This window comes from Oncorhynchus keta, chromosome 11 (genome assembly GCF_023373465.1).
Source record: "Oncorhynchus keta strain PuntledgeMale-10-30-2019 chromosome 11, Oket_V2, whole genome shotgun sequence".
Classification (NCBI taxonomy): Eukaryota; Metazoa; Chordata; class Actinopteri; order Salmoniformes; family Salmonidae; genus Oncorhynchus; species Oncorhynchus keta.
In genome coordinates, this window is record NC_068431.1 from 22,126,736 (window position 1) to 22,138,900 (window position 12,165).

The following is a 12,165-nucleotide window of genomic DNA, read 5'->3' on the forward strand; positions in this document are numbered from 1 at the left end:
ACGTCTGACTGTTTTCTATCCACACATACTAATCATATGCATATACTATATTCCTGGCATGAGTAGCAGGGCGCTGAAATGTTGCGCGATTTTTAACAGAATGTTTGAAAAATTAGGGGGTAGGAGGAAGAGGTTAAAGGTATCTGTGACCAACAGATGCATATCTGTATTCTCAGTCATGTGAAATCTATAGATTAGGTCCTCATGAATTTATTTCTATTGACTGATTTCCTAATATGAACTGTAACTCAACAAAATATTTGTTGCATTTATATTTTTGTTCAGTGTATTTGAATTCATTAATTAAATCCCTCCTCCCCCCCTCCCGTCCCTGCAGAGTATACGGCTGCTACGAGGCCCTGGACGGTGGGAATACGGCGGATGCACTGGTGGACTTCACAGGGGGTGTGTCGGAGCCTATGGACCTGCTGGAGGGCCAGATGGCCACGGACGAGGTGGCCCGCAACCAGCTGTTTGAGAGGGTACTGAAGGTCCACAACCGGGATGGCCTCATCAGCTGTTCCATCCGGGTGAGTCAGTCGGGAAGATCTGGTCGTCACCAGCTTTCATACCCACAAAGTCATAAACCCTGCTCATTTCTACAATTTATCTTCTTAAAATTTGATTTCAAACCTAACCTTAACCCTAACCATACTGCTAAACTTATTAAACTAAGATCAAAAAGTTTTTTTAAATGATGCCAATTTTTACTTTGTGGTTGTGGAATCTGACTTTGTGGCAATAGAAGCTAGTGGAAACCTGAAGATCTGGACTAGACAGACATTTTGTATCATCGGGAGGGGGGTGCAAGGGGGTCATATCAAATCAAATTTGATATGTCACATGTGCCAAATACAACAGGTGTAGGTAGACCTTACAGTGAAATGCTTACTTACAAGCCCTTAAAACCTTTTGTGACTAGGGGGCAGTATTTTCATTTTTGGATAAAAAACGTTCCCGTTTTAAACGGGATATTTTGTCACGACAAGATGCTCGACTATGCATATAATTGACAGCTTTGGATGAAAAACTCTCTGACATTTCCAAAACTGCAAAGATATTATCTGTGAGTGTAACAGAACTGATGTTACAGGCGAATCCCAGATAAAAATCAAATCAGGAAGTGCCCCATTTTTTGAAAGCGCTGCATGCCAATGACTCCTTATATGGCTGTGAATGGGCTACGAATGAGCTTACGCTTTCTACGTATTCCCCAAGGTGTCTACAGCATTGTGACGTCTTTTTACGCATTTATGTTGAAGAATGGCTGTAAGGGACCACATTGAACAAGTGGTCACATGATGGCTCCCGCAGAAAATCTTGCGTAAATTACAGAAGTAACCATTTTTCCAATTGCTTCTAATGAGAAACCAATTGTCCCGACAGATATATTATCGAATAGATATGTGAAAAACACCTTGAGGATTGATTCTAAACAACGTTTGCCATGTTACTGTCGATATTATGGAGCTAATTTGGAAAAAAGTTTGCCGTTGTAGTGAAAATGTTGCCTGCTGCTAACAGGGCATAATGCTATGCTAGGCTATGATAAACTTACACAAATGCTTGTCTAGCGTTGGCTGTAAAGCATATTTTGAAAATCTGAGATGACAGTGTGATTAACAAAAGGCTAAGCTGTGTCTCAATATATTTCATTTGCGATTTTCATGAATAGGAAGATTTTCCAGGGATATTTATGACCGCTGTGTTATGCTAATTAGTTTGAGGCGATGATTACGCTCCTGGATCCGAGTTTGAGAGTCACAAGATTAACCAACAATGCAGTTTTAAGAAAAAAAGTGTTAAGAAAGTATTTACTAAATAAACTGAAGTAAACAATAAATAAAATGACCAATTTAAAAAATAAGAAAATAGAAAAATAACAAATATTTAAAGAGCAACAATAAAATAACAGTAACGAGGCTACTCGAGGGGGCACCAGTACAGAGTCAATGTGTGGTGGCTCAGGTTAGTCAGTTACGCGATCACAGTCATGTTCAGTACAAAACTTTAAGAAAATGCTTTGAAACAGGGAGGTACTACAATACCTGTACATTTTGTTTTCCATTGCAAAACGTGTTGCTGCATTGTGGGTTAATAAGGCCCTGCTATTTAGGGGAAAAATAGTTTTGCAGTTGCAATATTTGGCAATCGTCATGATAATGTGCCATCCCGTCTATTTCAAAAGTTATAGTTAGTGTATCTTTGCAAGAGGAAAATGATCCATCTAACCATCCTATACTTTACTGATGATACTTAATTTGTGTGAGTGTGTACAGTATACAGGATCAAATCAAATCAAATCAAATTTATTTATATAGCCCTTCGTACATCAGCTGATATCTCAAAGTGCTGTACAGAAACCCAGCCTAAAACCCCAAACAGCAAACAATGCAGGTGTAAAAGCACGGTGGCTAGGAAAAACTCCCTAGAAAGGCCAAAACCTAGGAAGAAACCTAGAGAGGAACCGGGCTATGTGGGGTGGCCAGTCCTCTTCTGGCTGTGCCGGGTAGAGATTATAACAGAACATGACCAAGATGTTCAAATGTTCATAAATGACCAGCATGGTCGAATAATAATAAGGCAGAACAGTTGAAACTGGCGCAGCAGCACAGTCAGGTGGACTGGGGACAGCAAGGAGCCTTCATGTCAGGTAGTCCTGGGGCACGGTCCTAGGGCTCAGGTCAGTTGAAACTGGAGCAGGAGCATGGCCAGGTGGACTGGGGACAGCAAGGAGTCCTCATGTCAGGTAGTCCTGGGACATGGTCCTAGGGCTCAGGTCCTCCGAGAGAGAGAAAGAAAGAGAGAAGGAGAGAATTAGAGAACGCACACTTAGATTCACACAGGACACCGAATAGGACAGGAGAAGTACTCCAGATATAACAAACTGACCCTAGCCCCCCGACACATAAACTACTGCAGCATAAATACTGGAGGCTGAGACAGGAGGGGTCAGGAGACACTGTGGCCCCATCCGAGGACACCCCCGGACAGGGCCAAACAGGAAGGATATAACAGGAAGGATCAATCTCTTTATTGTCCCAATCAGGAAATGTGTGGAAAACAACATCAATAAAATCTAAGGAACACCTAGGGGTAGGGTTACAGTCAGAATTATGGATTAACATGGGTAATTGGGATCCAGGGACTGTCCCTGGAACATTCTTCACATGTCCAGAAAAATGTAATGTCAGTTACAAAGTTTTTCCCCAATGTCGAACTAATGCAATTCCACAAAATACACAACATGCACAGCATCAGATGAGCAAAACATTCAATAGCTAATTATCCAAACAAAGCCTACTTCACACAAAGTCACCACATCTGGCGGCGGCAGGTAGCATAGTGGTTAGAGCGTTGGACTAGTAACCATAAGGTTGCAAGTTCAAATCCCTGAGCTGATAAGGTACAAATCTGTCATTCTCCCCCTGAACAGGCAGTTAACCCACTGTTCCTAGGCTGTCATTGAAAATAAGAATTTGTTCTTAACTGACTTGCCTAGTTAAATAAATCCTGACTCCTGTCTCGCGTGAACATTCCTGAATGTAATCCATAGGTTGCATTATCAATGCACGTCTCTCGCTTATGCAAATCAAAATACAGCTCTATTCTCAAAATACAGCTCGACAACTCTCTGCTGTCTCATACTTGCTGCCCATATGAGAGCTTCACTAGAGAATGTGTGATCAACAAACGGTATGGATATTTTTAAGACAGAGTTTGTCCCCGTTAACTTCTTATGGCTGCAGGGGCACTATTGAGTAGCTTGGATGAAAGGTGCCCAGAGTAAACAGCCTGCTCCTCGGGCCCAGTTTCTAATATATGCATATTATTATTAGTATTGGATAGAAAACACTCTGAAGTTTCTAAAACTGTTTGAATGATGTCTGTGAGTATAACTCATATGGCAGGCAAGAACCTGAGAAGAAATCCAAACAGGAAGTGGGAAATCTGAGGTTGGTCGATTTTCAACCAAGCCCCTATTGAATACACAATGGGATGTTGGTTATGTTGCACTTCCTAAGGCTTCCACTAGGCTTCAACCGTCTTTAGAATCTTGAATGAGGCTTCTACTGGGATTTGGAGCCAGATGGGAGCTGTTTGAATCAGTGGTCTGGCAGAGAGCCAGGTCCTGGTCACACACATTTCACATGATAGCCACCTGCGTTCCATGGCTTTTCTACAGACAATGGAATTCTACGGTTGGAACGTTATTGAATATTTATGAGAACAACATCCTAAAGATTGATTCTATACTTAGTTTGAAATGTTTCTTCGACCTGTAATATAACTTTTTGTAGTTTTCGTCCGACATTCGGCTGGACCTGCACGAGCATTTGGATTTGCGTACTAAACTTGCTAACAAAAGTAGCTACATGGACATAAATAATGGACATTATTGAATAAAACAAACATTTATTGTGGAACTAGGATTCCTGGGAGTGCATTCTGATAAAGATCATCAAAGGTAAGGGAATATTTATAATGTTATTTCTGATTTCTGTTGACTCCAACATGGCAGATAAAAAAAAAAAAATTTCTGAGCGCCGTCTCAGATTATTGCATGGTTTGGCTTTTTCCGTTTTCCGTTTAAAAAAAAATCTCACACAGCGGTTGCATTAACTTCTTGCATCGAGCAATCCCGTATCCGGGAGCGTAATCATAGCCTCAAGCTCATTACCATAACCCAACATTAACTATTCATGAAAATCGCAAATGAAATGAAATAAATATATTCACTCACAAGCTTAGCCTTTTGTTAACAACACTGTCATCTCAGATTTTCAAAATATGCTTTTCAACCATAGCTACACAAGCATTTGTGTAAGAGTATTGATAGCTAGCATAGCATTAAGCCTAGCATTCAGCAGGCAACATTTTCACAAAAACAAGAAAAGCATTCAAATAAAATCATTTACCTTTGAAGAACTTCGGATGTTTTCAATGAGGAGACTCTCAGTTAGATAGCAAATGTTCATTTTTTTCAAAAATATTATTTGTGTAGGAGAAATCGCTCCGTTTTGTTCATCACGTTTGGCTAAGAAAAAAAAACGAAAATTCAGTCATTACAACGCCGACCTTTTTCCAAATTAACTCCATAATATCGACAGAAACATGGCAAACGGTGTTTAGAATCATCCTCAAGGTGTTTTTCACATATCTATTCGATGATAAATCATTCGTGGCAGTTGGGTTTCTCCTCGGAAGCAAATGGAAAAATACACGCAGCTGGAGATTACGCAATAATTGCGACGGAGGACACCAAGCGAGCACCTGGTAGATGTAGTGTAAAATGGTCAATCTTCCAATGATATGCCAACAAATACGTCACAATGCTGCAGACACCTTGGGGAAACGACAAAAAGTGTAAGCTCATTCCTGGCCCATTCACAGCCATATAAGGAGACATAGGAACACAGCGCCTTCAAAATCTGGGGCACTTCCTGTTTGAAATTTCATCTTGGTTTCGCCTGTAGCATCAGTTCTGTGGCACTCACAGACAATATCTTTGCAGTTTTGGAAACGTCAGAGTGTTTTCTTTCCAAAGCTGTCAATTGTATGCATAGTCGAGCATCTTTTCGTGACAAAATATCTTGTTTAAAACGGGAACGTTTTTTTATCCAAAAATTAAAAGAGCGCCCCCTATATCCAAGAAGTTAAGGAGAGGTATTTCCATGTCTAACAATTATATTTATCAAAATGTATTTCTGCAAAAGGATGTGGCTCTCTGCAATATCACCGGATGTTTTTGGAACTAGTGAACATAACGCGCCAATGTATACTGAGATTTTTTATATATTTTTATAAAAACATATATGTATTGTGTAACATGAAGTCCTATGAGTGTCATCTGATGAAGATCATCAAAGGTTAGTGATTCATTTTATCTCTATTTGTGCTTTTTGTGACTCCTCTCTTTTGCTGGAAAAATGAAAAACAGTTTCTCTGTCTTCAGAGCGATGTCTGCTTTCAATGGGGCTTCTCGTTGTGAGAATCGCACGCTCACGAGACTTTTGGTGGGCTGAAACCTTCCGGTCACGCGAAAAAACAGGTTACTCCCATGCGCACCTCGGCTCCAGTGCTCTCTTTCTTCCAAGATTGACTAAACGATGTGTGTGTTTCTGTTCGTGCTCAGGATTGTTGTCCACCTTTATAACATGCTAAAGCTTGATTCTGAACTTAGTTTGACAAGTTTAGTCGACATATAATATGTCATTTTGACGTTTTGGTGCGCATCCACTTGAATTTTGCTGAGCTGTAGTCGATGAACAGCATTCTCACATAGGTGTTCCTCTTGTCCAGATGGGTTAGGACAGTGTGCAGTGTGGTTGCGATTGCGTCATCTGTTGACCTATTGGGGTGGTAAGCAAATTGGAGTGGGTCTACAGTGTCAGGTAGGGTGGATGTGATATGGTCCTTGACTCGTCTCTCAAAGCACTTCAAGATGACTTGAGTGCTACGGGGCAGTAGTCGTTTAGCTCAGTTACCTTACCTTTCTTGGGAACAGGAACAATGGTGGCCCTCTTGAAGCATGTGGGAACAGCAGACTGGGATAATGATTGATTGAATATGTTAACATGTTAACACGTTTAAATGTTTTACTCACGTCGGCTAAAGTGAAGGAGAGTCTGCAGGTTTTGGTAGTGGGCCGTGTCAGTGGCACTGTATTGTCCTCAAAGCGAGCAAAGAAGTTGTTTAGGCTGTCTGGGAGCAAGACATCCTGGTCCGCGACGGGGCTGGTTTTCTTTTTGTTATCTGTGATTGACTGTAGACCCTGACACATACCGCTTGTGTCTGAGCCGTTGAATTGCGACTCTACTTTGTCTCTATACTGACGCTTAGCTTTTTTGATTGCCTTGCGGAGGGAATAGCTACACTGTTTGAATTCGGTCATGTTTCCGGTCACCTTGCACTGGTTAAAAGCAGTGGTTCGCACTTTCAGTTTCGCGCGAATTCTGCCATCAATCCACGGTTTCTGGTTTGGGAATGTTTCAATAGTTGCTGTGGGTACGACATCGCCGATGCACTTGCTAATAAACTCGCTCACCGAATCAGCGTATTCGGAACATATCCCAATCCACGTGATCGAAGCAATCTTGAAGTGTGGAATCAGATTGGTTGGACCAGCGTTGAATAGGCTGGGAGCAACAAAATGGAGTTGTGGTCAGCTTTTCCGAAAGGAGGGCGGGGGAGGGCCTTATATGAGCCGCGGAAGTTAGAATAACAATGATCCAGGGTTTTACCAGCCCTGGTAGCACAATCGATATGCTGATAGAATTTAGGGAGTCTTGTTTTCAGATTAGCCTTGTTAAAATCCCCAGCTCCAATGAATGCAGCCTCAGGATATGTGGTTTCCAGTTTACATAGGGTCAAATAAAGTTAGTTCAGGACCGTCGATGTGTCTGCTTGGGGGGAATATATGCGGCTGTGATTATAATCGAAGAGAATTCTCTTGGTAGATAATGCGGTCGACATTTCATTGTGAAGAATTCTAAGTCAGGTGAACAGAAGGACTTGAGTTCCTGTATGTTGTTATGATCACACCACGTCTTGTTAATCATAAGGCATACCCCCCTCCCCACCCCTCTTCTTACCAGAAAGATGCTTGTTTCTGTCGGCGTGATGCGTGAAGAAACCAGCTGGCTGTACCGACTCCGATAGCCTGTCTCAAGTGAGCCATGTTTCCGTGGAGCAAAGAACGTTACAGTTTCCTATGTCTCTCTAGAATGCTAACCTTGCTCGGATTTCATCAACCTTGTTGTCAAGAGACTGGACATTGGCGAGTACTATGCTAGGGAGCGGTGCGCGATGTGCCCGTCTCCGGAACCTGACCAGAAGACCGCTTCGTCTGCCCCTTTTACGGCGACGTTGTTTTGGTTCGCCGGCTGGGATCCGATCTATTGTCCTGGGTGGTGGGCAAAACACAGGATCCGCTTCGGGAAAGTCATATTATTGATCATAATGATGGTGAGTTGACGTTGCTGTTTAATCCAGTAGTGCCTCCCAACTGTATGTAATAAAACCTAAGATTACCTGGGGTACCAATGTAAGAAAAAACATGTAAAAAAAACAAAATACTGCATAGTTTCCTAGGAATGCGAAGCGAGTCGGCTATCTCTGTCAGCGCCGGAGGTTCAGAGTGGCGAGGTAATTACGATATAGCAATTAAACACTGGAGTGATAGATGTGCAGAAGATGAATGTGCAAGTAGAGATACTGGGGTGCAAAAGAGCAAAATAAATAAATAAATACAGTGTGTGAATGAGGTAGTTGGATGGGCTATTTACAGATGGGCTATGTACAGGTGCAGTGATCTGTGAGCTGCTCTGACAGCTGGTGCTTAAAGTTAGTGAGGGAGATAAGAGTCTCCAGCTTCAGCGATTTTTGCAGTTCGTTCCAGTCATTGGCAGCAGAGAACTGGAAGGAAGGGCGGCCAAAGGAGTAATTGTCTTTGGGGGTGACCAGTGAGATACACCTGCTGGAGCGAGTGCTGCGGGTAGGTGCTGCTATGGTGGCCAGTGAACTGAGATAAGGCAGTGCTTTACCTAGCAAAGACTTGTAGATGATCTGGAGCCAGTGGGTTTGCCGATGAGTATGAAGCGAGGGCCAGCCAACGAGAGTGTACAGGTCGCAGTGGTGGGTAGTATATGGGGCTTTGGTGACAAAACAGATGGCACTGTGATAGACTGCATCCAATTTGTTGAGTTGAGTGTTGGAGGCTATTTTGTAAATGACATCGCCAAAGTTGAGGATCGGTAGGATAGTCAGTTTTACGAGGGTATGAGTGAAGGATGCTTTGTTGCCAAATAGGAAGCCAATTCTAGATTTAATTTTGGATTGGAGATGCTTAATGTGAGTCTGGAAGGATAGTTTATAGTCTAACCAAACACCTTGTATTTGTCTACATATTCTAGGTCAGAACCGTCCAGAGTAGTGATGCTGGACAGCACTTTGTGATATCAGCTGAAGGGCTATATAAATAAATTTGATTTGATTTGGACGGGCGGGCAGGTGCGGGCAGCGATCGGTTGAAGAGCATGCATTTAGTTTTACTTGCATTTAAGAGCAGTTGGAGGCCACGGAAGGAGAGTTGTAGTGTCCAAAGAAGGGCCAGAAGTATACAGAATGGTGTCGTCTGCGTAGAGGTGGATCAGAGAATCACCAGCAGTAAGAGCAACATCATTGATGTATACAGAGAAGAGAGTCGGCCAATGAATTGAACCCTGTGGCACCCCCATAGAGATTGCAAGAGGTCCGGACAACATGCCCTCCGATTTGACACACTGAACTCTTATCAGAGAAGTAGTTGGTGAACCAGGCGAGGCAGTCATTTGAGAAACCAAGGCTGTTGAGTCTGCCGATAAGAATGTGGTGATTGACAGAGTTGAAAGCCTTGGCCAGTTCGATGAATATGGCTGCACAGTATTGTCTGTTATTGATGGCAGTTATGATATCGTTTAGGACCTTGAGCGTGGCTGAGGTGCACCCATGACCAGCTCGGAAGCCAGATTGCATAGCGGAGAAGGTACGGTGGAATCCGAAATGGTGGGTGATCTGTTTGTTAACTTGGCTTTCGACAACCTTAGAAAGGCAGGGTAAGATAGATATAGGTCTGTAGCAGTTTGGGTCTAGAGTGTCTCCCCCTTTGAAGAGGGGGATGACCGTGGCATCTTTCCAATCTTTGGGGATCTCAGACGATCTGCTTGTTGTTTATCTCTCTCTTTGTATGCCACCATATAGGTCCACCCCTGCACTAGAACTTATTTACAGTCCAGCATTGTGTGATTCCGAGTCAAGTACTTTAGCTCAACTGGGAGAGATAAGTGTTTTATATTCCTGATTTTTCATGAGGATCTATTCGACGAACGGCCCCGACGAATGGCCCTGACAGCGCTGAAAGCCATCGTCTTTAATTCCTTGGACGTGATACGTCTGGTGGCTATCGTTTGGTTATTGTTGTTAACGTCCTGGCAAAGTTACAAAGTTATATAAAAATGCTAGACTCTATTCACAGGAGTTTTGTTGTGAGGAGGTCTGATTTAGGAATACAACAAAGGCATCTTAAAAGCCACTCTCATGCATCTCTCTCCCCAGACTCCAAGCCTAATTGCTTTTTGTCTCAACCCCCCCCCCCATTGTTTTCTATAAACTGGGTTTGAAAAATCATTTGTGTGGTTGGGAATTCTTGAAGAACATATTCCACAGAACTGGTGGCCTAGACAGAATAGGTCTATCACACCTGGGTTAAAATATTATTCGTATTCTGGAATAGTCCCAAAAGTGTAAACCCCCGTCAATTGTCATCGACAAGCTAAAGAAAGATCTCAAATACTGTACTCCGGCCTTCTGATTGCCCTTTTTCCTCCAAATCCCATATCGATATCATATCAGGGTTTGTAAAAGACATTGATTGCAACTGTGTGAATGTTCACTTTTCTGTTCACTCCCATTGCTCTGTGAAGTCCAGACAACTGCTTGCAGATTTCCCATTGGGCAAGGTATGAATGTTCCCATTGGGCAAGGTATGAATGTTCCCATTGGGCAAGGTATGAATTTTCCCATTGGGCAAGGTATGAATGTTCCCATTGGGCAAGGTATGAATGTTCCCATTGGGCAAGGTATGAATTTTCCCATTGGGCAAGGTATGAATGTTCCCATTGGGCAAGGTATGAATGTTCCCATTGGGCAAGGTATGAATTTTCCCATTGGGCAAGTTATGAATGTTCCCATTGGGCAAGGTATGAATGTTCCCATTGGGCAAGGTATGAATGTTCCCATTGGGCAAGGTATGAATGTTCCCATTGGGCAAGGTATGAATGTTCCCATTGTATACAATGGGAAGCCCATCCACAGTTGATGGCCCATCTGCAGACAATTAAGAACGCTTAAAGTGACAATCAGTCTCCTTTTCATGTCATTTAACACCTTTACTTAATAAAAGGCACATCTCAATAGGTATTCAAGATAAGTCATGACATGGCACAGATGTGGGGGTGGGCCTTTCCTCTTTTGTTCTCTATTCAAATCAAATGTTATTTGTCACATGCGGCGAGGTAGAGCTTGCCGTGAAATGCTTACTTACAAGCCCTTAACAAACACTGCAGTTTTAAGGAAATGGAGTTTAGAAAATATTTACTAAATAAACTCAAGTTTAAAAAAAACTAAAAAGTAACACAATAAAATAACAATAACGAGGCTATATACAAGGGGTACCGGTACTGAGTCAGTGTGCAGGGGTACAGGTTACTTGAGGTAATTTGTACATATAGGTAGGTGAAGAGTGACTATGCATAGATAATAAACAGAGAGTAGCAGCAGTGTCAAAACAAAGGGAGGGGGGGGGTCAATGCAAATAGTCCTGGTAAACATTTGATGAATTGTTCAGCTTATGGCTTGGGGATAGAAGCTGTTAAGCTTCTCTGTTGTTCCTAAAGCAAGGGGGAGGCCGGTGACATCACAGATTTCCATCAGACCAATTCCTTGAATGCCCTACTCCTTGAAGTTTGCAGTTTTGTCTAAAAAACATTATTTTGCTCAGAACATTTTTTTTACCCTTTAGTGTACTTTAGTGTACTTTAGTGTACTGTGAGAAGGTCTGTGAGAGGGCCTGCAGGAACAGTCATGTATATTTTTTTACATAGTAGTGTAGGTTAACAGGAAGAATAAATTAAAATGACAATAAAATTACAATATGCCTTGTTTATAGAGATATGAAACGATATCAATACCGTATCAAATCATCAATATTGCTTTGCAATATTGCAATACACTCATTTGACATGCATTTCAATGGAAGAACTATGCCGTTCCAAACAAATGTGTTTCAGTTGCTTTTCTTAGTGCAGCTCGCGAGTCCCCAGGGTTGTATTCATTAGGCACCAAATGGAAGAAAACGTACAAAAATGGGGAGGAACTACCAGACCTCGCCCGAAACTATACGCAATTGTTTTGTTTTCCGTTGCAAAATGTTTTGCTACGTTGTGCACTTATGAATACGACCCTGCTTTCCCTAATTTCCTTCCTGTCTTCTCTCTCCTCATGTTTTCCTTCTCTCTCCTTAGTAGTTGTTCCCTCGCTGTCGTTGCATCACACCGTTTGTGAAACAGGCTCATTACTCAGGGCCTTTTGCTGAATTATAATTGAATGATCAAATAGCACATGGAC

At 42.2% G+C, this 12,165-nt stretch overlaps 1 protein-coding gene across 1 annotated transcript in view; it reads left to right on the plus strand.

Moving 5' to 3' along the window:
• LOC118390658 (calpain-5-like) overlaps positions 1-12,165 on the plus strand; it is an 86,909-nt gene that overhangs the window by 62,485 nt on the left and 12,259 nt on the right. The window contains exon 6 of the mRNA XM_052529703.1: positions 338-530. Within this exon, the coding sequence (XP_052385663.1) occupies positions 338-530 (193 nt within the window). The remainder of the gene's footprint in view (positions 1-337; positions 531-12,165) is intronic.